Here is a 24,959-nt window from a genome sequence, read left to right as displayed (position 1 = left end):
TAGGCAAAAAACAACTCAATCGGCCGCAGTTTCACCCCCAAAATTGGAGATCATTTATTAAATTTTATCACTGACTGAAAAAAGTCACTAGCATCTCTTATAATAAGTTAATGTTCTTAACAGAAAACCCCCAAGCCATAATTACTGCATGTGCTCAGACTTGATACATTTACTTTTACAGTACGGTACTCAGTAGGTTCCCCTTCACAGAAGGGAATTTTCAACCACACCACAAGCCTCTGAATCTTCCCCCCTGCTCACTCAGACAAAATAAACTCCCTTCACAGTTCAACACCACCCTCTCCTCTGCAGCACAGCAAACAAAAACCTTCAGCTTTGGTGCCAGCGACAACCAAAGAGACAGCAAGACACACACAGCTTTACAGCCAGAGCCCGAGGTGTTCTTTAGACATGCTGCAGGAGCTGAGAAAGCAGCCAGGACAGCAAGAGGCTCCTCTAACTCACAAGTGCTGTGGGACACAGGCAAGGTGGATAAGACACCTAAGGCACCATGTCGATGCAGGTCTCCAGTGCCTGTTCTGAGGGAGGGCCTCACACCTCTGCTCACTGGCAATCCTGCGTTGTTTCTCCTTGATCTCACGGTCTTTGTGACTCAGTTCTAAGGGCACAGTAACAGAAATTCAAGTCCTTAAACAAAACAACAGAAAGCATTCAAGAGGACAGCATAGAAATGGGAGTGTCCAGCTAACACCTCATACAGCCCCCTAATGAACTTGATTCCCTGGGGCCTGACTGGTAAACTCTTAATGTACAGAACATCATTCACTCGCTATGTGTTTCAGCTTTTAAATTATTAGTGCTCATGTGAGGGGACAAATAATTCCAGACAGCTTCAGCAGCCACAGTACCCTCAATCCTGGCTTTAGAATGGCAGCCTCCAGGGAGGCTCTCAGACAGGATACCTTAAAGCTTCATGGCTCCTCCTCTTCAGCTAAGGACTCCCTGAAACCCTTGTGAGAGAGCTCTGCAGGATTTCCAAGCAGGAGCCACTGTCCTAACCTAATCAGTCTGGAATATTTTGGAACGAATTAGCTGTCTGCCTTTTGAACCTATTCCCACATCCTCAAGCCCTGCCACCAGTATGCACACAGAAGTCAGCAAGCAAGATTCAGAATTAAGAAACCTGTGCACTTGGCCATGCATCCCCCCTGCTACCAGAAACGTCATTTGCTTCTCCACTTTGCCAACTGCAGGGAGGGCAACACTGCACACAGCTGAAGAGTGGATCCGTCGCACACCTCACACGGAGGGAGCTGCAGCCTTCAGCAAGGAGCGAGGCAGACCCACTCACAGCAGCATTGGTGACACTCTGGAAGCACACAGCTCTTTGGTCATTAACAGCAGTCAGAGCCACCGCTACCACACCTCCAATCTGCAAAAATAAGTTCTTGAGCCAGACAGCTGCCCAAGCCCTGCAGAAGCTGGCCCAGCCCACCGCCAAAAAGAGAAACCAGCAAGTTGGTTTGCTACTAAGCAACGTCTTTATCATCTTCCTGCTTCTCTTCTTCATCCTCTTCTGTTTCTGTTTTAATCTGTGCCACTCCGAGCCGATAGAGAGCATCACGAATTACCACCTCCCCAGGCTGACAGCTCTGTACAATCTCCTGGATCTGCCGATTCACAATTTCCCTGCTGGTGAGGAAGTCCATAAGGCGATTGTAGAGGTAATAATGTGTGGCATTCTCAAAGGTGATGGGCCTTTGGCGGATGTTGCTGGTTTTGCTGTCACTGATAGCAGTGATGATGGTGCTGTAAGGCTCCAGCTCTCGGCACAGGGAGATGCAGTGGTGCCGAGCCGTTGGATCGTGGTGACTGTTGTGCTCCGAACCGGTGTGAACAATTCGGCGTGCTGTCGACTTGGTGATTGGGTGCTGAACGGAGTGCTCAGCCACAGTCATGTCTACACTGTAGTGCTGGTCCAGCAGTTCGGGGCAGGAGACGTACTGGGAGAGAGACACACACCAGGTAGAACCAGAACAAAGCTCCCCATAATTAAGAACAAGATAAAACTACCATTCAGCTGAACTCCAAGCAGAACTGCGACCTGAGTCACGCTTCTGAATGGCACAAACGTAGTTGGTTCTGTACGCTCCCTTTCCCACTCTAATGCCCCTACAGATAATCCCAAGGCACTAGCGGCCCTCTTCCTATCCCATTTCTCAAGTAACAGCAGTAGTTTGAGAGCAGTGAGACAAAATAAGCTACATGCTCCAAAGTTCACGAGTTGAACTGCTACGGGGCACTTCCCCCTGCCTATATACACTATATAAAGCAGTTTTATTGTAGGTTTTTGTAGGTGGACATCACTAACCGCTGGAGGATCCATAGGGTCAGAGAAGCAGCCTTGATTTTTCCCCCACAGCTGGGAAGTCAAGTCAGGACAGTATATGTCTGCACACAGTGCCACTGAAGAGGCCGTATCGACAACATACACTGGAGGCCAGTGACGTGAGGAAACCAGCAGGTCCACGTGATCCCGAGCATTTTCTCCTCTTACTATGTACTTTGAGCCACACACAACCTGGAAAGAAAAGGATCAGTACCAAGCAGCACAATAAAACTGAAAACTTACAACAATAGAAAATGAAGAAGAATAAATTAAGCTTCTTTTCAGGTATTCCAAACAATACAGTAACCAGACAGCTACTTTCTCTGAAGATACTGTTTCCTCATCACACCTCATCACTTCATGGTGTGCAGAGTTTCACCTCAGCAGAGGCATCTGACAGGTTTCCCATCACTGGTCAGTCTCAAGATCTCCTGCAGGACTGCTCACACACCAGCCCCCGAGGCAGCACGTTTCATGCCCGAGGCTCAGACAGACCCACTGGACTGATTTTATCTAACAAGGGAACTCCACACTGGTCACTCAGGTAAGAGAAGGCTACTGCTAACTCCAGCCTTCCTTACCTGATGTGGACACACTTTGTAGATCTTTCCTCCTGTGTGGTAAGCAGAAGTTTGCCTGATGCTTGTCCCATTCTGTACAAAGTCATAGAGAGCCAGGAGGGAGTAACAGAGCTGGTCCTAGAAAAAACAGGCACCAGAGACAGTCTGTATATGACAAACTAATGGACTCTCCCAAAGGCAGAGCAGGCTGCAGACAAGGTTTTCCAAATGCTCATTTACACATTGTCCAGTAACTTCCTAATTCCAGTCAGCACCACGAGGATGCCAAGCAATTACATGATGTGGAATCTGTGACAAGGTAATTACAGGCTTCTTTTTTTCCAGTCTCCAAAGTTAAATTTCTTTTACACCGTGTAAGTAATCCTATAATTTCTGCAGGCACCCTTCTAAACCACTCCTGCCCTTGGCACAGTCAAATGAGAAGTTCATTATCTAAGCTGGCAAGTGCAATTTAGGGAAAGACAGTGACAAACAGCTCCACTCAGCAGACTGGTATATGTGGGCAAATTAGCCATTACCTTTGTATCTGAGGGCTCCCAGGGAATGCTGCACTGTGTCAGAAAGCTCCGCAGTTCTTCCTCACTGTAAGAGCTTATCAGCTCAAGCCTGAAGGTTTCTTCCTGAAGGAGCCTCACCAAGGCACTGCCATTACCTGCAAAAGCAGAAAACATTTGTTCTCAGGTAGAGAAACCATCAGCACATCAAGTTCTTATAAGCACCTCAGCCATTACCTGGCACTGGCTGCGCATCCAAGTTCTTGTCCTTCTCAGTATTGATGACCACAGCTCCTCTCATCAATGGGGGGAAGAAAGGAGCAACAATAGAAGCATCAAACTTTGTGATGGGAATGCTAGAAGGAAAAGCCATCTGCTCAATCACCTCTGTCTCCATTGTGGACCAGAAGTCTTCCACATTCACTTCACTTGATGACAAGAATTCTGGCCATGTAAACTAGAAAGAGCAATAGAACAGACTGGTCAAACATAAATAACCACAGCTCACTTGGTAATTGGTATCAGCCTCACTCAAAGCACAAAGACTACCCAGAAGAGTGGTCATCCCAAGTATAGCAGGATGACATCAGGCTCCTTTTCTGTCCTGGAGCTCCCCACAATCACTTCTTTTTGGGTGAAAGTCAAAACCATTTATTTGGCATAAAACCAGATGTTCTGTGTAGTGCTACAAGGGCATTTTTCTCCAGTTGGAAAGACAGCAGCTCCAGGAAAAAGAAGTTAAAAAGAAATTATTTTGTATCACGGGAGGGAGGAAAGTTTCATCCAAGGTCCCTACTGTCAGGCTGCTGGACTAAAGCTGTGGTCCAGGCACTAAGGATTTTGTTTTCTCCAAACAGCTGTATGAGGAAGTGCAAACATCACCACTCCAGCCACATCCTCTTGCCAAGCATCAGCAGAAAACTGCTCACAAAAGCATCACGTAATTGTTGTCCATTGCAAAGACCAGACTCAGCAGAAGTCTTTATGGTCTGCTTTGAACATGAACAGGATGCAAAGTCTCTGAAAAGCTTACCTCTATGTTTTTCAACGCCAGAACATTTTCTACGTTCCTCTGGGCTATTTCCACCTTGGGGGTTATGCCACAGATTCCACAGATCATATCATTGTAATCCCGGACAGTGAGGCATTCAAAGGCCCAGTAGCCATTGCACAGCAGTTCCTGGAGCTGAACCTGCTCATCTGGGCTCAGGCTGTTTTCTGAAAGGAGAACACGCCACCGTTACAGCTTTCACTTCCTAAAGTCAGGGGAGAGGTAGCAGAACACTCCTACGCAGGAGAAAAACAAACCTGTCCTGCAGAGAAATGCTAAGAACTGGTCACAAAGGTGCTGTTGGGTTTAGGAAGTGATTTAACAGAAACCTACCATACCAGAAGAGGTGGATTTTTCCTTTTTAACTTAACAGGCTTCAACAGGTCACAGAATTTAGCGTGGTATGGTAAAAAACAAAGGGGAAAACCCACCAGTTTGCTCCTGAACAGAGTTGAGAATATTGCCAACAGCCACCCTGGGATCCTCTCCGAGTTTGATGTGGTTCCGGATGGCAAACAGAAGATCCAAGCTCACTAGTAACTTGTTACCCACGTTGAAAAGGCCTGCAATTGTAACAGACAGTTATTGCCTGTATGGTTCCAGATATCCCTCACAATGAAATACATTCCTTTCTTACTGATACACAAAAAGCTTATACAGGTACAGCTCAAAAATAGATGGATATGGCTGGACAGTGCTTCCATAACTGTCCCCAGCATTTATCCCTTAGACAGAGATTGACAAGGAAGCCAGGCGAGTATTCAATCATACAAATACAGGTTTACTTACAGAAACAGGAAAACTCAAGTAAAAAATAATAATATTTAATACAATGGGGCACATAAGAGGCTTTTCTGTGCAGACAATTTGCTGATGCAGTCCCAAGGCTTCTGATGGTGTAAATTTCTGCACTCATTTTTTTCCTACCTGTGTAAATATCAGTGAAGCTATGGAGAGCCAAACACTGCAGGTTCAAGCACACTTTGACCTGAGCTGTAACCACCTGTAATCTATTAGCTGTCAGCAGCCAGCACTCCTGAGGACCAGCAAGGGAACTGTAACAGACAAGCAAAAGACAGCTCAGAGTTAAGCCAACAGGTTTTTCAGTCCAGGACTGCAGTAATTTAAGTTGTTTGAGTTCAGATCAGTTCACTCACATGTCAGTCTCAGCCAGTTCACATAAATTCACAACAGACAGAAAATTCTGAATTTTTAAATAGATTTTGCTGGCACAGTCAGGTCACCGTTCACATTCTCTACACAGCAGTAGAGCTCCACATATTGGACACACAGGATTTGAGAGATGTAGAAAATGTACAGGCCCTGAGAGAAGTATCAGCCATACTGCCACAGAGCAGCAAATGGTGACTAACAACAGGCTCTGCCCAAATCAGTCCCATTTCAGAACGGCCCATTCCCTTACCGCAAGGATCCAAGGGGGAAGTTCAGACAGGAAAATGCCAGTTGCACCCTAGTGGCAGAAATGCAGCTGCCCACCCAAGGAAACAGGTATTAAAATTCAAAGTTAGCTCTCCCTTCCACTGGCAGCAGTTTAATTAGAGCCAATGCAGGCAGGAAGGAGATATCCTACAGGCTTTTATGCAGAACTAGGTAAGGGAATCTAGTCTATGCACTGGTAGTTGCAGAGTCTTTTGGGTTTTTGGGCACTGGGTCCAAGAAAAGCTTCACTCAAGCCCATGCTAGGCTATAAAAAGAATGGAAACATCATAAGCAAAACGATCCACACGGCAAACATTCAGACTGGGAAGAGAAAGAAAAAGGGAAATAACATGCATCTGTAATCCCACAGTTTTGCCTGTCAGCCTCAAAACATCAGAATGGAAAACAAATAGGGGATGAGTAATGATTCAAAACAAAATCAAACCTAGACTTAGCAGTTACACTTTGATGAAGCTCTCCTGCTGTATGGTAACAGCAACCATGGCAAAGTGAATGGCAGAGAAGAAACAGGAACTGCTTAGTTATCCAGAGCAGCCCTTCCCACAGACATGTAGCATACTGTCACTTACACCAGCAGAATTGGAGTCAAAGCAAAAATCATTCCTTGAATAATTGTAACAGAGAATATCAGCACAGGGTTTAAGGAGTCACAAGTCTAAAACAGAATCTTACTTCTGTCCCCCTTTGAACAGCGGGCTGTTACAGAGGAGGCACTGCGCAGATGGAGACTCATAGTAGTTTGACCAGGAGGTCTGCTCTATGGTGACTGTCTCCTCACTCACGTTGGACAGGATGAGCCTCGAGCTGTTCAGCTCATGGATGAGTGTGAAGACCTCAGCCAGCTCCGATTCGTTCTCTGGGATCTGCATGACTTTGCGCAGCAGCTGGAGGGTGGATTGACGCTGGATCTCTTTCTGGGATGGGCTTAGGGGCTCACTGGTGTTCAGCACATCAGGCTGACCTGGACTGACCTCCTAGAAAGCAAACAAGACACATTTTAAACTAGGCAAGCGTGGGGATGAAATATGAAGAAGCCCACAGAAGTCACCAAAGGTAGCAGCAGCACAGTGACCTTTGTTCCCAGAAGACTTGACTTCTACTTCACTGCACGCCACTGACCGCAGATTGTAGTTTCAGGCCTAAGTCACTTCACCCAAAACACTTCTCCACAGCATGGCCTTTTGGGGAACTTCTCTTGTATCACTAGTTCATCGTAGGCTTATCACTAAACCGGAGCGTTACTGCAGGGGCTGAGGATCGGGAAGGATCAGGATCAAGAGGGCAACAAAGCCTTCAATACTTCTGTCAAATATCCCTGCCTGTCTCCGTATGCCATCACCCACATCTTCCTAGGTACCGTGCTCAGGCAGCTACAGCAGTCTGCACCCACAGCAGCCAGAACAGACAAGTGTTACACAGCAACCAAGCCCTGCCATGTGTGGAATACACTGATGGATTCCAATGGATCTGCTACCCTCCTTTCTCTCAGACACATGCCCCTCTACCAAGTCAAATACACAGGATCAAACTCTAGGTGACTCAGAAGAACTGAGAGAACATACACAGACCAACCTATTTTAATCACACCAACCTTTCTGCCAAATTTCGATCTGTTTTCCTGTCTAGTCTAGCAATGAGACAAACAGCCAGTCCAAAAGCATGGAGATAACACTGAGCCGTGCAACTGAAATGCTGAATACAACTGCAGCAGAAAATTAAGGGAAAAAAAACAACAAAATAAATGAGGAAGAGACAAGCCACATGCCTCTCAAAATGCAAGCTGACCTAAGTGTGCTACTGTTCCTTACACATCTGCTTATGTGTGGGTTTCACACGGGCCACTTCAGTTTGTTGGGTTTGGGGAGTTTTATTTTGCTTTTTGTTTGTTTTTAAGCAATGCACAAAGTCATGCTCTTCAAAATACATGAAATGGAAGAGTCAAATTACCACACAGACTGAAATGCTGGCTTTAAAAATAATAATTCTGTGAGAGAAAAGCTACGCTTTGAAAACTTCAAATGCAAAAAAAACCCCAAAACCAAACGAAGGCCACGATTCATTATTTACACCCATGTACAACAACAGGAGATATCTTGAACAACATCTTTCCACAACAGAAAAAAAAAATACTACATCCAGAAATAAATTCAGTCTGGACACAAAGCTGCACTACAAAGCCCTAAAAATAGGAAGCTCTGACACAGGACGTACTGAGATGTACAAGATGTACATTTGCCACAAACTGCTCACAAAGGAGACCACGCTTGGGAGTTTTTTGATGAAGTCTGAAGTTCCACTAAGCTGACACAGCTGTGACTTGAGGGCTGGCTTCCCAAGCCCGTACCAACGTGCTGTAAGCATCTGTAAGCTACAGAGACATCCAGTGGTAGAACGGGGTGCTGTCAGTCTCAGTGTGAGCCTGAAGCACCACTGCTGCAGAAGCTGAACAGAAGAAAACATGATCACAAGCATTGCAGTACGTTACTCTGTTAGAAGCAGACTTACCAAACGGGGAAAAAAAATAAAATTAACACGTTCTCATGGGAACTTGCAAACTTCCTCATCCACTCCACAACATCCCTTTGAAAGATCAAACCTTACCAGAGATTTTCCTGTTTTCTCAGCTCTGTCTTTGGCAAGATTATAGCCGCACTTGGGGCAGATTCGTGGCTTGTGCCTGTTTGTATACACGTAACTACAAGATGGGTTCTTGCATTTCCCTCTGCCACGTGATGTTGCCAATCCCAAATCCTGGAAGGACACGAGAATTACATTTGCTGACCTTGGCTGTAGAACAGTCTGCTGGAATATGGTATGCTTTTCCCCAGCACTTAGTGTGAAGGTTACATAATGGCCTTGTCACTTTGTACAAAGTATTTTAACTGGCACCCAAATGTTCTGGGTCAAATCCCAGAGACCATGGATACTGCACACATTCAACTCAGAAACCACCAAATCTCCCCCCTAGCACTTATAGGGGATGGTGACAATGCAGGTATGAAAATAATCCAGCTCTTAACATGACTGCAACATATCACAGTCAGGCTAGATAGGTCAACAGATGACATACACGGCACGCATTTCCCCACATTAAATACAAAACACGTTTCTGTAAGTCAGTTTAACAAAAGCCATGAGAGCAGCCTCAACCCAGAGATAACAGTTCCCACAGTGTAACTCAGATCATCTGAAAAATTCTCACCAAAGTCACAGTGCAGCTGTACTTGTAGGAAGGGAAGACGTCTGGTTTGACCTCCACTACTTTAACCTGTGATGCCCTGTTGGTCAAAGCACTGTGGAGCTGCATGGAAAGCAGAAAAGAACACCTGTGAGATACCTACAATGGAATACTCACATCTTGTAAGCAAATACATATTAGCATTTGTTTGGGTTTTTTTCCCCTCTCAAGAAATCTGAAAATGTTCATTAATATCCATGGTTTACAAAGCACTGTTTTGCATACCAAGGCTTTACAATTCAAACAGAAGTATTTGAGCATGTTTGCAAGCTTTGCTTCTTTACTCAGTCATCTTTCACAGACTCCCCCAGTATAAGGTCAGTATTACATTTCAGATCATCAAGATGCTACCAGACCTCGTAACATCTTCTGGAAGCTACTGGGAAGTTCTCAAAGTAACCAACCAAGGGACTGTCCAACAGCAACAGCAGTTCAGTTCCTAGCCTCAGCCATCTACAATTCACACTGCTTCAGAGCCACCTCATAAAAACCATCAGCCACAATTTCCATCATCATCAGGCTGCTACGCTGTCATATTCTATCTTCCATCCCTCAGCTCAGATCCCTTGCCCAGGGAAAAAAATGCCAAAGAAAAAAATGTGCACTTGAAGAACAAACCACAGCTACCTTGCGCTCCTCAGCACTGGGAGGCTGCAGAACTGACTGGCCCAACTGCTTCAGTGTACTGGGCTTCAAGCCTGACGTTCTCACAGGAGGATGTTTGTCTTGAAGAAGGAAAAGAGCACAGCAGGTTAGACATGGGAACGTGGTCTTTGGTGAATGACACCACAGCCACACGAGATATTTTCCTCTGAACTTGAAATGATCCAAGCAGGTGTTTCATGCACCATTTACCTGCCCTTCTGGTTAGAAAGAAAAGGAGGGTATTTTTTACCTAGGATAGCTCACTGTCTCCCTTCAGACATATCTCATTATTTGACAAAGACCCTTCAATATGGTGAGGAAAGACAATCACTCCCAAAGCATAGCAGAGACCCAGTATTTTACCAGTATTCGCAAACGCCTGTCTCTTGCTAGCCTGCTCAGTGCTGGCTTCTCTCCCCACGCTGGCTGGTGCGGGCAGAATTGCTCGCATGGGCCTTGCTGCAGCCAGCAAGGAGGGCTTCGGTCTTGGTTTACTCTTTACTTCTTGCCCTTTGTGTGCAGCAGCTGGAGCATCAATTCTAAAAGACAAGAGCTACAATCGGAAAAAAATTCCATGTCTTCCTTCTCACCCTCAATTTTCTCCTCTTTCCTGAACTGTGCTTTATTAGCACGATCATCACAGCTATTGTAGTAGAAAGGAAAATTGAGCTAAAGATACATCTGCACTGAGACGACTACAATAATTTAATTGCCACTTAAAAGAAAAAAATAGCTTTGATGGACAGAACTGTCTCAAAGGAACAATCCTGAACTGGCAGAAAGCAGACGGTACGCAGAACGGGTCTCGCACAAAGCACTGCCAGCAGCCTTCCATCTCTTGGATTTGTCCCATCGATACACAACAGACATCACACATTCCCATAACATATGGAAAACTGACTCACACCACAGGCTTTTTTGCAGAGGCATTTGTACTCAGCACCTCGGAAGATGGTGGCATTCCCAGCCCTATGCTATCTTTCTCTGCCTGCTCTGCAGAAGAATCTCCTCGCAGTTGGCTCTCTTGACCCAGCGTCACTCCAGCAGCACTCCCTCCATCTTCAGCAAGCACATTGTTTGTAAGAATGTGAGCATCAGAGATGATTACTTCCTCCCACTCGGTCTCCTCCATTTGCCCTCCATCAGGCACAGCATTCAGCAGCTGGCTGACCGCTTCAGAGCTTTCCAGGGCAGACTTGGAGGTACTCTCACCAACAGCCGCCAAGTCTGAGAACATTGACTGCTGACCTCTTTTAGTTGCAGGAGCTTTCAGAGAAGTGCTTGAATTTGGCTCAGATTTGCTTCTTGGTTGCTTTTCCTGGAAACAAAGAGATGATCACGTTTCAGAGGTTTAAGCTTTTACAGATAAGCAGGTTCCCTTCACAGTCTGGTTTGCCCGTGCCCTATCCAATGCTGGATCAAAACAGTAATATTAGGAGTGCCTAAGCAATGAATTGCACACAAGAGCAGAAAGATAACATCCTCTACAATGGGAATGTCCCTGTTAATATTCTATCTACCATTGGTGCAGAGCGCACTGCAGAGCGGTGCAGTCGCTATACTGGATGGAAGGGAAGCCATCCAGAGAAACCTGGGCAGGCTGGAGAAGTGGGCCCACGAGAACCTAATGAGGTTCAGTAAGGCCAAGAGCAAGTAGAACCCCTTGAGAGCAGCCCTGTGGAGAAGGACTTGGGGGTCCTGGTAGACAAGAAGCTGGACATGAGCCAGCAGTGTGTGCTTGCAGCCTGGAAGGCCAACTGTGCTCTGGGCTGCATTAAAAGGTGATTGCCCTCCTCTACTCGGCTCTTGTCAGGCCCCATCTGCAGTACTGTGTCCAGACCTGGGGACCCCAGTGCAGGAAGGATGTGGAGCTCTTGGAGCGGGTCCAGAGGAGGCACTGAGATGAGCAGAGGGCTGCAGCACCTCTCCCATGAAGAAAGGTACAGGGAACTGGGATTTGTTTAGCTTGGAAAAGAGAAGGCTCCGGGGAGATCTCATTGTGGCCTTCCAGTATTTGAAAGGAGTCTATAAACAGGAGGGGGAATGACTGTTTACAAGCATGGATAGCGATAGGACAAGGGGGAATGGTTTTAAACTAAGAGAGGGGAGATTTAGGAGGAAGTTTTTCACTCAGAGGTTGATGTCACACTGGAACAGGTTGCCCAAGGAGGCTGTGGATGCCCCATCCCTGGAGGCATTCAAGGGCAGGCTGGATGTGGCTCTGGGCAGCCTGGTCTGGAGGCTGGCAACTCTGCACATGGCAGGGGGTTGGAACTGGATGAGCATTGTGGCCTTTTTCAACCCAGGCCATTCTATGATTCTATGATTCTCTACTTTTATTTTTAGACACTTTGAAGAAACAGTCACCCTTAAACTCTCTCAAATATCACTATTAGCATCAATACCACAAATTCATCCAAGGGCCCACGTGGCATGCGAACCTTTCCTATCTTCAGCTCTCTGATGCTGCCTGTTCTTCCACAATGCTGGGGAACTAAAGGTCCCTCGACACAAAACGTGCAGCTATGGGATAGAACTGCAGCACAGTGCAAAGGGCTGTAGTAGCACTCAGAAAAGCATGCATCTGAGGGAGTCAGGAAACACAGAATTACACGTGAAGGTTTCTCAACTTTAAGTGAAGTTTTATCTTCAACATTGAAGCTACAGAAGTTATGCATTGGGGTCAATGAAGATGGAGCACCCAACAGGTAATCCACAAATGCTATCAGAGAAATGGAGTCAAGAGTTTCTGGCATGATAAACATATGGATTCCAAGCTTTCTACAGAGGTTATACTCAGGAGAATATTCTAGTTTTTGACAAACAGACGTCTCCTAACCTAATCTTTCATCTCAGGAACAGGAAGGTGTTTATATATTCAGTTTCTGTTTTACTGATGTTATTACCAGTCTAAGAAAAAATTGCTGATGCATATTTTTCTCCAAGACGTGACACCGTAAGTGGAACTGTTTACACAAACATGTTCCCAGAAGAGCAGAATAAAGTTGAAAAAGAGAAGGAAAACTTCCCTCATTTTAGTTCTAATCAGTGTAGGATTTAACAGAGCAGGCATGACATATTCAGGCAGAACCATGTATTACTGTTAGCCACCTATCCACTTCAGCATGTTTACAGCACCAAAGATAATAAACCATCATCACTATTTGTTTCCTAGCACATGTAAAGCCCAGCCATCAGCTCAGACACTACCATCTCTTGGAGAACTTTTTGTAACTAAACTTAATGGATGTAGACACTGTAGCAGAAATGCAAGTCAGGGCTTGAACCAGTGATTGAGCACCTGGTGGGAAGGCAGGGCCAGCCCAAGGGAGGTCAGGTGCATGCAATGTTCCTGAGTGACTGGAAGGGGTGGAGCCAGGATCCAACCCTTCCCAGACCTCATTTAAGGGCTGGCAGTGGAGGTGAGGGGCTCTTACTGGAGATCCCTGTGTACTGAGGCCTTCCAACTTCCAAAGGTAAGCAGCTTTTTTCCTCTCTTTCTGTGGCTGTTCCATTTTAGCACGTTCTCACTTGCTGCATACTAGGACTTTGTTACTGTGCTGTTATTGCTGTACTTTCCTTTGTGTTACAAGACACAAAATGAAGAAAGTTCAAGACAAATTCATGTAAATCCATGAAGTTTTTACAGAGAATATCCCTTAACTTGAGCCCAAGGGGTCTTGTTTCAGACTAATATAACAAACCTATTTGTTGAGAGCTGAATAACTATGTTTACACTGCTGTAGTTTAAGGAGCAAATATTTGAGAGCATGGCTAGTAGAGATGTCAGCAACTTGGCTGTCACATGGAGAGACACTTCTTCCATTCACCAACTCAATTTTCTCTGAAATCAAAGAGAATGAAAAGCAAATTTACCTTTGGGATCCATTTCCCTCCAAGGAAGTTCCCACACTTGGGGCACTTTGGTGGCTTATGCCTGGTGACATAAGTGAATGAGCAGCGAGGATTGGTGCAGTTCCCGTGTCCCCTGCGAGTGTAGGTGGTTGTCTGAAACAAGAGTTGTCAAGAATTTCTCTACAGAGCTGAAAAGACACCAAGCTGTGCACATCACTCCCTTTTCCTAGAAAGTACCAGTGTTATCTAGCAAATGGCCTGCCTTCACTATTGTTCATCAGCCAACGCTCATTTGTATCAGTGTCAGCACCATCGTTGCACTGAATTCAAGTGTTCTGTCTATACACAGACATTCAGTGTTACCAGAATTTGGATTAAATTGCAGAGATAAGCAACGCATATAACCTATGGGTGAAGCTAACCTTGCACTTGTAACAATGAATTTCAAAAAGTCATCATACAATGGTACACAAATGATTCAAACAGCAGTCCGCAGTGAGGCAAGATTTAAATGATGCATTTGTGTCAGAGTGACACTGTTTGAAGGAAACAAATGCTTGTGATATGGAGACAGTTTTCATCAGTAAGGTAATTTGTTGTATGCAGTGCTAAAATACTCCCTGGTGCTTTACTGTCACTCACTGTAAGCTACTGTAATACCAGCAGCACCACCAGGCACTATTTACAAAGACAAACAAACCAGAGTCTTCCATTTTTGCCAAGAACATTAAATCCACACATGGAATTTCTGTCAGCACATCATTTTTCAGGATTCCATATTGCCACTCCTGAGGGAGCTGTTGTGCTGTCAGTCTGTAACTCTTTTTCCTAGAAATGCAAGTGCTGCCATTAAGGAAAATAGGCCACTTAAGCTAGGTGCTCCTCAGGAATAAATACCTGAGGCATCTCCATCTTCGCTGAGACACTTAGGCAAACATCACACCAGGAACTTCTATAAATATCTGCAGTGTTCCACCTGCTAGAAGCATGGGGATGCAAGACAACAGGACTTCGCAACCTTACACAACACAAGAAGCTGCTGTGCTGACTGCACAGTGAAGCCTCCCAGTGGCTACAGAAATACGGGTGGTTGGAGTGACAAGACTATGAAATGATGCCACTCTCCCTTGTGCAATAACCTGAACAAACTTTTTAATGTGAATTTTCAAAACCTGAGGTCACTGTTCATCTACCATCACATGGCTGAAGTGACAGCCATCCAAGTGACCAGGAACTCATGCTCCTGTCACAAGAGCGGACTTTTGCTCTCAGAAACCACTGTTGACCAGATGGGTTGCAACACCACTGTGCTCTGTCTGCTTCCAAGAGCTTGAGGACAAAGGCAACAGGATTATAAAATGCTCTGGGAGGTTGGAGACCTCCATTTGCCTGCACAAGGCACAAAGCCAGGGATAAGAAATGCATTAACTGATGTGGTGATTTCAAGTTGGACTATGATCAAACCTTTCCTGCTCTGGCAGAAGGCAACCCTACAGTAATACATCCATATCTTGAAATACAAGACTGGGTTTCTTACCAGTTTAATTGATGTTGGGTTCTCCACAACAGAATGAGCTGGCAAAGGTAACATAATGAACTGTGTAGCAGGTGTGGAAGAGCTGCTCTCTTCAGTATCCTAAAATGAAGTGTAAGGGAAATTACATGCAGAAAATGAGGTGTGAGGTGTTCTGCATTCCACCCTTTCACAAACACTACAACTGAATGTACACCTTGAGGATCTATGGGACCAGAAAGCAGGAGAGAAGAGTGACCATTTCAAATGCAACAGCCTTACCCTGTCTGCTCTGTAAGTTATCTAACTCTTTACATCTTGAAACTGTTGAAATCAGCAGACCCAAAACTTCACAATGTTTTCTGTAACAGATCCCCAACACCTCAAATTAAATGGACTCCCTTTTCTTTACAACCAAGAAAACAGTGCTCAAGAGCAGAGAGAATATTTCTTCACCCCAAAATCTTGAAATACAACTGTGGAAGCCACCTCAGGTACTGTTAAAATAATGAATAATTTTAAAAAAATCAACCTTTGACCAATCATCTCAAGATATGAGTGACAGCAGCATGTAGCAGAGAACCTGCAGGCAGAGATGCAGTAAACGCTGAGTTAGAAAAGCTGCTACTTGTCACACTACTGAGCAATACAAGATCTCCTGCAGCCACCAAGAATCTCAATTACAACATGATAAACAGCGGTCAGACACTTCTGGTGAGAAGCTGACAGGATTTGGAGCATTATTTGAGTAACTCACCCTCCCAGTCACCACAGCCACCACAGACACACCATCGGGGATCTGAGGACGGGCCACAGCGATGCTCCCACTGGAGATGTCTGCAGAGCCGCTGACCAGAGTCTCCTCAATAACCACCCGGGTTGTCTGATATGGCTGCCCTTCCATTTCCAGAGAAGCCTCATCCAAGAGGACATCTCCAGCCACTTTATCTGTCACAGGCGCAACGTAGTGAGAGAGAACCTCCGATGCCACCACTTCTTCCACAGCCTCTGACTGACTGAAGGAAGTGGTCTCTTCTGACAGTCCTTCAATGGCAATGCACTGTTCAGAAACGCCGACGTGGCTCGAGTCCACGGAAAGGACATTTTGCACAGCGTCATGGGAGGCGTTTGTGATGTTGGTGGAAGCTGTCCCTTCAGGTGCTGCCTGACCCTGTGTCACATGCAGCTCCAGTGACTGCCTGCTCCTGTCCTCTTGAAGAGTGGTTTTGGGAATAATTATGTAATCTGAGCGAGGAAGAATCTTGCGGAAACCTGGAATGTCTGGAACTACTGTAGTTCGAGAGGACACCTTGGAGTTCTGTTGGCAGAAACAGGATGAAACGAATGAATGAGAGAAAAAGGGGAATTCAGTTCTCAGTCCTCCATGAGTATTTTAGTGATGAAAGCTCAAATGGCTCCCTCAAGTATTCTACTAGAGTTCTCCACGTGACAGCTTGGAGTCCCTCTCAGCCCTCATTTTATCGTCCACTTCACCATCGATTGCTCTAACATAACACAAAAATAACTACCATTCCCATCAGCATGAACTGACACATCTGTCTCAAATTTCAAAACACTATCCTCTGACTGAAGAGAAGGCAAAAGAAAGGCACTGCCTCACACACTGCTTCCATACAGGCAGTCTGAAACAAAAATACAAACTGGATCTGCAGTTAACAGTTCTCTTACGGTGCTGTGTAAGCATTTAAGTGCCAAAACAAATACAGCCATTGGCCTCTCTCTTCACAAGGCAAAGAATGACAGAAAAGGTGACTTACTGGATCCAGTCCCTCTTTCTCCAGCTTTGCCTTCTCCAAATAATAGCTTTTTTCAGCCACGCTGAGCAGCCTCCAACTCTCGCTGATCTTTTTGTTGATTTCAGATTGAGGGAGGTGAGGAAGCTCTTGCTGTACTTTCAAGTAAATATCATAATAGTAGAGGAGGTAAGCAGATCTGAAAGGCAACAGACTGAGAAATTAATGTCATTCTACAGCAACTACAAAAAAGAAAAGCACAAGGTTTTACACTGGTTCAAGGTCAAACTACAAGCATGTGAGATACATTTCTACACGTAAATGCATTTTTAAAACTGGAAGAAAGTTAAGATTCTGAAGAGAACTTTTGCAGTAAGGAGTAAGACTCTGAGTCATGTGATTAAAACTTAAGAACAAGCAATGGCAGCACTCACAACGGCATGCCAGGAGCCCAAAGGCTGCCTTTTTATGTATGTTTGGCACTAATGTATTCCAACTGCACTGTAAAGTTTATCAACTGGTAGAAGGAAAACTGTTCCCACACTCAAGATTAGGTTGAATGTCGGGGGAAGCTCTCTACTATTACAGTGGTGAGGCACTGGAACAGCTGCCCAGAGAGGCTGTGGATGCCCTGTCCCTGGAGGTGTTCAAGGCCAGGTTGGATGTGGCCCTGGGCAGCGTGGTCTGGTATTAAATGTGGAGGTTAGTGGCCCTGCATGTGGCAGGGGGTTGGAGATTAATGATCCTTGAGGTCCCTTCCAACCCTGGCCATTCTGTGATCATAAAGAAATGAAGACAGGAAGAACTTACCTGGGTTTTTTGGCTTTTTCTCCATGATCACCAGGACTTTTGTATTTCTTTTTCTTCTTGGAAGGCACTGGTGATGTGTAAGTGTAGGTGTCCTCTATTTCCTCCATGACCACAGTTACTTCAGTGCCATCGTACGGAGCCTCCATCGCTAAAGACACACACAGCGTCAGGCATTCACCTACACAGCACTTTCCTCCCCACAAACGCTGCTCTTTATCACCCTTGCGAAACGACAGCGTCACTGGAAGGGTTGATATCAATTAAGATAATGACAGCTTCTGATTAACTTTTAGAAGAGAACACCTCTGGCAGTGTTCCGCGCAGCTCAACCCAACAGCAGCACGCGTGCACTGAGAGCCACAGCACCCCGGGAACCTCCGAAACAGCTCTGGCGGTGCGGGAGGATTCCCATCCCCGGCCGTGTGACCCAGCAGCAGCGCGGAGCCCTCCCTCTCCCGCGGCACGGCGACGCAAGGCCTCGGCTCACCGGGCAGCACCGGGACGCAGCCGCGGTCACATCCCAGCCGGGGCGCGGCGGAGCGGGGCGGGAAGCGGCGGAGCTGGGGGCCGGGATGGGGGCGGGCGGAGCAGGCCGCGCATGCTGTGCCGGCCCCGGGGGAAGCGGCGCCGCTCCGGACCCGTGGCTCCGCGGCCGCCCGGCGCCGCCGGAAGTGCTTACAGAACTGCTTCCGGGTCGGGGCGGGGCCGTGGGGTCAAAAAGCGGTGCCGGGAGAGGAGTTTGTCGTTGGGTTCTTGTTGCGGGCTCTCGGCTGGGATGGGTGGCGGTGGCACTGAGGAGGGAAAGGGCTGGGGTGCCTGAAGCTGGCATAAATGTCATCGTAGCTCGGCCCTGCCTGCTGTCCCGGGGGGGAGCAGGCCTGGCAGCTGCGGGTCGGGGAGCCCCGGCTGGGGGTGTGACGGTCTGAGCCGGGCCGTACGGGGAAGAGCTGGGGGAAGAGGGATGTGCTGGGAGGAATTACAAACGGGCGGAGTCTGCCGGCAGCACCTGGTAAACGTGAGAGCTGCGGGAGCCCCGTTTCGTGGCAGCTTTCCTGTCACAAAACGCAGTGTCGCCCTGGGGGCAGCCACCGCTCCGACTGCCCGTGGGATCTTTGGGCCCCAGCGTTTCTTTACCAGCGTTTCTCCTGCGGATTTGAAGTGGAGACGTTGCTGTGCATAACTAATTGTCTCCTTGCTTTACACAAGCACTGAAAGATAAGCATCTGGCTCCCCAGGGAACAAATAGCCTTATAGGGCTATAAGCACTCACCCTCTTCTTCCAACCATTGGGAAAGTGAAATATTATGGGATATCTCAATCCAGCTCCTGGCTCCACAGCTATCACGCAGCTATTGTTCTAACACGTTTTTTAAATTACGCTTTTTGTGTTTTCCTTTTTTCTGTGCATGTCTATTTCTGTGTTTTACATCATGCGTTCTAACTTTAGAGAAATGTAAACCGCATCCATCTTCTGTCTTAGATCTGGGAGAATAAGGGCTCCTCTTGTCTAGTAAGTCGTTAGTAAAGCCCACAGAGTAGTGATATGACAGCCAGTATTAAATCTGCAACTGGTTATTTATCTTCCTGATGTTCTGCAACCATTTATGTGGTCTGCTCGTGTTTATGTGTGATAATTGGTGGCAAATTGTCTGTTCTGTGTCAAATGTTGGGCAGCTTAATCCAAACCGGTACTTTTCCAAAGCTCTGTACTTTTATCCAGATCAATAAGCGGCCATTAGAGCTTTGTTGGAATTACTACCTAGCCAAATATTTGAAAGAAAGGGCTGCTTGGCTTCACAAGATTAATGAACTGAAGGAAAAAACAAGAGGAAAAGTGTGAAGGAAAGCAGCCATGCTTCCCTTGTTTTTCACAGAGGAGCTTCTCACAGTGTGTGTGTTGTCAGTTGTGTTAGAAACTCAAACTCTTCCTAACTTGGGTATTTTGATTCCTTCATGGAGACAAAGCTTTATCTCAGAAAAATGATATTAACAGCATGTACGTTGTTTTAACTGTGCTGCAATAGTACTGTGAGCAAGAGGAAGCTGCTCTGCAACCACATCTGTTGTGATCCTGAGGAGAGTTCCAAAGGAATGCCCACTACCACAGGGAGAAATAGCTTTCTGCCACCAGGGCACCCTGTGCACCACTACCTTGAGAAACTAAAGGCCGGAGATTAAACTCACTGTTTGTTTCACTGATAAAGTACAAGAGCTACTCTGAAGGAGTTCAAAAGGTACTCAGGCATGCTGAACTACAGCAGGTACCAGCACTTGATTTTGAGTTGTCTTCAGAGTTTATTTAAACCAATGAGGTATGGTAGCAGGTTATTATTACTTCCATCCATCTGGAACGCTCACATCTGTGAAGCCTTGCAAAGCTCAATCCCACCTCCTGCTCAACCAACATCACGTCATGCAGTTGGGGCTGAGGCACCTTTTCCCAGCGAGAGACATGCAATTGGACATCATCTCCACATCAGACCTCAAGCAGAACTGCTTTCCAAGATGCTCTCATGAAACCCACCTCTGACTAAATCTATTGGCACTTGGAAGGTTTTTGTCCTCGCTGCTGTGCCAAGAACTCCAAGAGTTCAGTTCCACAGTGGAGAGCTCCAATCACCACCAAGAGCAGCGCTATCCACAACCATGTGTGTGTGTGCTCTGGTCACTAGGGACAGTTTTAATTCACCCTTCTAAGCCAGTTTAAACAACCTTGGGGTGCACAAGGATGCTAGAATTGATGACCATGGGGTTGTGCTGCCGTCTGAGAGCAGACACACACACACACACACACACACACACACACACACACACACACACACCAAGTTCCACCACGGCCCTGCATGCATCTGCTGCAGCTCTCAACCCACCACACTGCTCAGCCTCTGTGCTGAGAGTAACTGCAACAACATGGCAGAGCAGCAGTTGGAGGAACAGAGGCAAAGAAGGAAGGAGCATCTGGCTGCCTGCATAAGGGTAAAGGAGCCCCTGTTCCATCAGAAATGTTGCAATTGAGACGTTACTATTTTTAAAATGGCACCAGTGGAAAAGCAAAAAGTGGTTTGTTATATTTCAGATTAATTCTGGTATGTTTGCAAGGACAAACATTAGGGATCTTAGAAATGTTAACATCTGCAAAGTTGCTATTTATATGCACCAGTTTCTGGCTCGTGGTCGCCTTTGTCTTTTTGAACAGGTAATTCATGGCACAGAATCATCAAATGAGAGAAGGGACCAAAAGTGACAGGCTTCATTCAAATTAGGTAGCAGGAAGTATCTTCTTGTTTTACCCAAATCAAAGTAACTGTTAAACTGGGAGAGTTACTGTACCAGCCTCCCATTGCATCTTCCAGGATCGTAAAAATCTCATTTTCTCAGCAAGGCTGCTGTAGCCTCACATCATGCTTGGGGTTTTCTGTATTTACAAAGCAGAATCTGCTTCTCTTCTTTGAAATTGCATTGGTTTCCGTGTTGCCATTTAGCCAAATCTATTTAACAGTAGTCAAACTAGCACAAAGTAAGTGCACTTCTTTCAAAAGAGGTTACATAAAGCATTTCTGTGACGTTCACTTAGATTTTCCTAAACAACAAAATCAGAACAATGATTCACATTACTTCTCTATTCTCGTTATTTCAGTAAAATTGTTACCAAGGCTTAGAGGTGCCCTTCACATTTTGAAGTGAAATTCAATCCCTACCCAATTTTCTACAAAATGAGGTATAGCAGTATTATATGTTAGGTGACAAAAATAATAAGAGGCGCAGTTAAAAGGGCTAATACTGTCTAGAGAGTTTATGAAGAAGAGAAAACTGAGCTGGGGATGTGCTTGTGTAATGGCAAACTGCACAGAAATGGCTGGTTTCCCATTGCTTCTTTAACAGAGTCGTTATCTTCAGGGCAGTAGATGAGAGGATGACACAGAGCCAGCACAAGGCCTGGCAGCTCACCCCCCTGAAGGCAATGAATTCTGCCCTTCTGGCAGTTAGCAGCTGGGAAGGTTATTATTTTCCAGTATTCGTGCTGTGCTGCTCTCTCTGACGGAACGCATTGCTTTATTTCTTTACAATTGAGTTAAGTAGCATGTAACAGCTCTTCTGACATAAGTCAAGATAACTGCCTCCATTCTTTGCTGAACACGGTAATGAGTTTGATCCATGTTGTGTTTTTTTTGTCTGCTGTTCCCTGAGCAATGTGTTTGCCCAGATCCTTTCACAGCTTGTGAGGTACAGAAATGCGTTTCAATGAGTGGTAAACACATTCGTTAGGAAGGAGCTGCCACTTACAACATCATCACCTTGGGAAATTAGGGTGTCCTTTGTGCCCAGCCTGGTAAGTGTGATAAGCTTGACTTTATCTATATGGTCCTCGAAGGAAAAGCCAACTTGAAGACTTGGCATTTGGGGCTGCAGCTCTAATATGACACTCGAGCAGCAACGGTAGAGAAATTTACTCTATGACAGTAATTAAATACAGTGTACAAGGTAGGTAAACAGTGCTTTTCACTCCCCGTTTTGATGATACAAAAAGGAAACACAAAGAGATGAAAAAGAATACCTGAAGGTCAATACTTCATGATCCTGCTGTAATTGCTCGTTGTTTGACACAGAGCATTGATTCTAGCTATATCTCTGTTTGGGAAGGGAGTGGGGTGAAGAAGTGTTGCAAGGTTAACAACCGTGCAATAATGGGATTTATAATGACTTTCTCTACATCCTACACCTTTCAGTGTGTTTGCATCCCTGAGAGCTCAGGGCAGTCTTGTGTAGTACTTAAGGTGCTCTAAAAAGTGAGCTTCGTTGGGAGGGCTCTTTCACTGTCCCCACAGGAAGCGAGATTACAACAGAGGAGACCTTCAGTTTGACCCAGACTGGCTGTCCCTGAGCTCTTGTTTGCACCCATAAATAGTAAAATGTCATCTGAGACATAGGGCACAGCCAGGCCTTTCCAGTCTCATCCCTACCAGCACAACAAATGCATTGATATCATGGGTCAGTGGTTGGACTATGGGTTGATGGTTGGACTAGATGGTCATAATGATCTTTTCCAAGCTTAATAATTCTCTGATTCTATAATGATTCTGTGATTCTCAGCTCGAGAGCAGTGAACTGGATTCAGACAGACATCTATTCCTATCCCAGTGGAACTGTAGCATACAGGGTTGTTACCCATAGCCACAGCAGTCACCAGGGCAGCAGGAATCCTGCACAGATTCTGTCTCAGGAACACTCAGCCAGCAAGGAAAGAAAATCTTCAAATTCCAGTTGAGGTCGCAGTCCATATTTTCTGACTGAAGATATCTGTCTTTATCTGCAATGCAGATAAAAGGTCCACGTGGCACACACTGTAATTGATTTGGTGCAGGAGGAGGTTTGGTACCTGCATAACTGCCAAAACTCAGGAGCCTCACTGTATCACAGCAGTGCTGGCCCTCACCCTGCTGGATTAAAGCTGACATAGGTAGGCTGACAGGAGGTATGGCAGCGTGGATGTGCAGTAAAAGGTTGCCCAGCCACAATATCTCTCCTGGCATGGCACTGCTTGTTGCCTGCACCAAAGGTAGGACTTGTCTGCGTAAGAGACAGCAGATACTTCTCAAGAGCTGAGCTGAGATTGCAGACTGAGCTCAGGGCCTGGGAGCCTTGATAAACTAATTTCGAAGAACTCAGGTACCAGTACAGTGAGTCTGGGTTGTGCAGACTAAATATGAATCCCTCCAGAGCCAAGTTTGTTCTCCTTCTGCAGCGTGTAGGAAAACAACAAGGATCTGGTTTGTTCTCTGATGTCATGGTTGCAGTAAGTCTGGATGCTGACAGTGTGCAGTGTGCACTGCTGCTGGACCTTGAGCAGCACAAGCAGGACAGAAATCTGCCCGGTTCCCATCAGCAGCACCTGGTGGTTTATTGCCACACTGGTGATCTGCAACACGGCTGATGTGCCACACAGCCCAGGGGAGGGCCAGTTTTCCTGCATACAAAAAGCAGCTCCAGCTGTCAGGTACTAAAGGTGCAATTCTGGTCTCTGTGATGTTAATCTAGTTTCAAACAGAGCAACAGAGAGAGGAATCAAGTACCATGATGGTTCACAGCGACTTTCAGAACAGCTGCATCTCCTGGTGTCTCCAACAGCATAATGCCACATCTCTGTGCATTACTATTAATCTTCACTCTTTCCGCTGAGGAGAACATCAAAGCTCCCACACCTGCACCTCCTACCTGGGATCTGCCTGCTCTCTCTCCCCTCTCCTTGGCGGTTCTCTGCTCCTTCTTGAGCTCCAGCCCTCCCTTATCACATGCAGCAGTTGTCTGTTGATTACAAGAATCAAAAGAACATTGAGCCGTGCACAGCAGAGCATTTCTAAATGCCTGCAAGCCCCTGGCAAGAGGAACTCAGTGTCAGGGCCTCTTTTCACAGAGTTCCTCGCAGTGACTTGGCACATTCATCACTCTGAAGGGTTCCTGAGCGCAGAGACACACAGCCAGGCTGCCTCCAGCCCTCAGCCCCAGCGCCTTCCAGCACTTGTGTGAACTACAGAGTGGGATGGGATCCAGGAACGAAGTCACACCCCCAGGCTTGTTTGAACAAGCTCTGGCAAGCTTATGCTTCCATTCTGAAAATACACCACTACCAAGTGCCAGCCAAAGTCGCTGCTTTGTCGCACTGGAGAGGCTGCACCTGTTTGTTAATGCCAAAAGGCATCTGTCTCACACTGATTAGCACGAGCGTGTGGCAATAAAAGGAGTAACTTCTCTCTAGCATGGTGCTAACTGTAAAACTCAGCAACTCCCAGCTATTATAAAAGAGCCACAAATATCCCAGAGAGCTTATTGATACCACATTGTGCTAACCTATTGCCAACAGTTCTGTAGAGAGAAAACATTTCAAATCAAAATAGGTCGATTAAAAGTGCGTCTTCTTGCACTTCTGGACTGCAAACATCAGATAGGCATGGGGTTATAAACACTGAGCAACAAAAGTATAGTACATTTTGTTTAGGAACCGTATTTTTACTCGCTTATATAAATCACCAGTTATCTGAGTGAATAACGGAGGAACTTTTTGCTGCAGAACTGGCATTCTGGTTTTTGAGCTGGCCCAGTGAGAAGTGTGCACATGAGGAAGGAGTCAATTCATTTATTTCTCTCAGGACAGTGCAGTGTATCAGAAGTAAGGGGGTATGACCAGACAAGATAAGAGGACTAACAAAGG

The 24,959-nt window shown here is 46.0% G+C and overlaps 1 protein-coding gene across 2 annotated transcripts; it reads right to left on the bottom strand.

Moving 5' to 3' along the window:
• Positions 1 to 24: 24 nt before the first annotated feature.
• HMGXB3 (HMG-box containing 3) lies at positions 25 to 18,311 on the bottom strand. 2 transcript variants are annotated; one of them, XM_042881440.1, is made up of 20 exons: positions 18,240 to 18,311; positions 17,753 to 17,900; positions 16,967 to 17,141; positions 15,946 to 16,506; positions 15,213 to 15,311; positions 13,697 to 13,828; positions 10,726 to 11,138; positions 10,184 to 10,359; positions 9,803 to 9,900; positions 9,140 to 9,238; positions 8,539 to 8,688; positions 6,610 to 6,911; positions 5,404 to 5,531; positions 4,908 to 5,039; positions 4,459 to 4,643; positions 3,663 to 3,882; positions 3,450 to 3,583; positions 2,932 to 3,048; positions 2,333 to 2,542; positions 25 to 1,964 (listed from the first exon to the last, which is right to left on the bottom strand). In XM_042881440.1, the coding sequence occupies exons 2-20, from the start codon at positions 17,896 to 17,898 to the stop codon at positions 1,491 to 1,493; spliced, it is 3,951 nt and encodes a 1,316-aa protein (XP_042737374.1). In that variant the 5' UTR covers positions 17,899 to 17,900; positions 18,240 to 18,311; the 3' UTR covers positions 25 to 1,490. The 2 variants fall into 2 exon arrangements, with proteins under 2 accessions (XP_042737374.1, XP_042737375.1); XM_042881441.1 differs by lacking the exon at positions 10,184 to 10,359 and having other exon boundaries at positions 11,069 to 11,138.
• Between the last annotated feature and the right edge of the window lie 6,648 nt (positions 18,312 to 24,959).

This window comes from Lagopus leucura, unplaced genomic scaffold (genome assembly GCF_019238085.1).
Source record: "Lagopus leucura isolate 7727_CA_CO unplaced genomic scaffold, USGS_WTPT01 Super-Scaffold_100030, whole genome shotgun sequence".
Taxonomy (NCBI): Eukaryota; Metazoa; Chordata; class Aves; order Galliformes; family Phasianidae; genus Lagopus; species Lagopus leucura.
The sequence above is the reverse complement of the archived record's forward strand: the minus strand, read 5'-3'. Positions and strand labels throughout refer to the sequence as shown.

Excerpts from the sequence above, each read along its gene's own strand:
- HMGXB3 (XM_042881440.1), bottom strand. The coding sequence starts at position 17,898 with ATGGAGGCTCCGTACGATGGCACTGAAGTAACTGTGGTCATGGAGGAA. Across the intron at positions 10,360-10,725 it reads TCTGCAAAAAAGCCTGTGGT|AATTGATGCTCCAGCTGCTG; the intron begins GTGAGTCAGTTT and ends CTTGTCTTTTAG. Across the intron at positions 1,965-2,332 it reads ACCCTATGGATCCTCCAGCG|TACGTCTCCTGCCCCGAACT; the intron begins GTTAGTGATGTC and ends TCTCTCTCCCAG.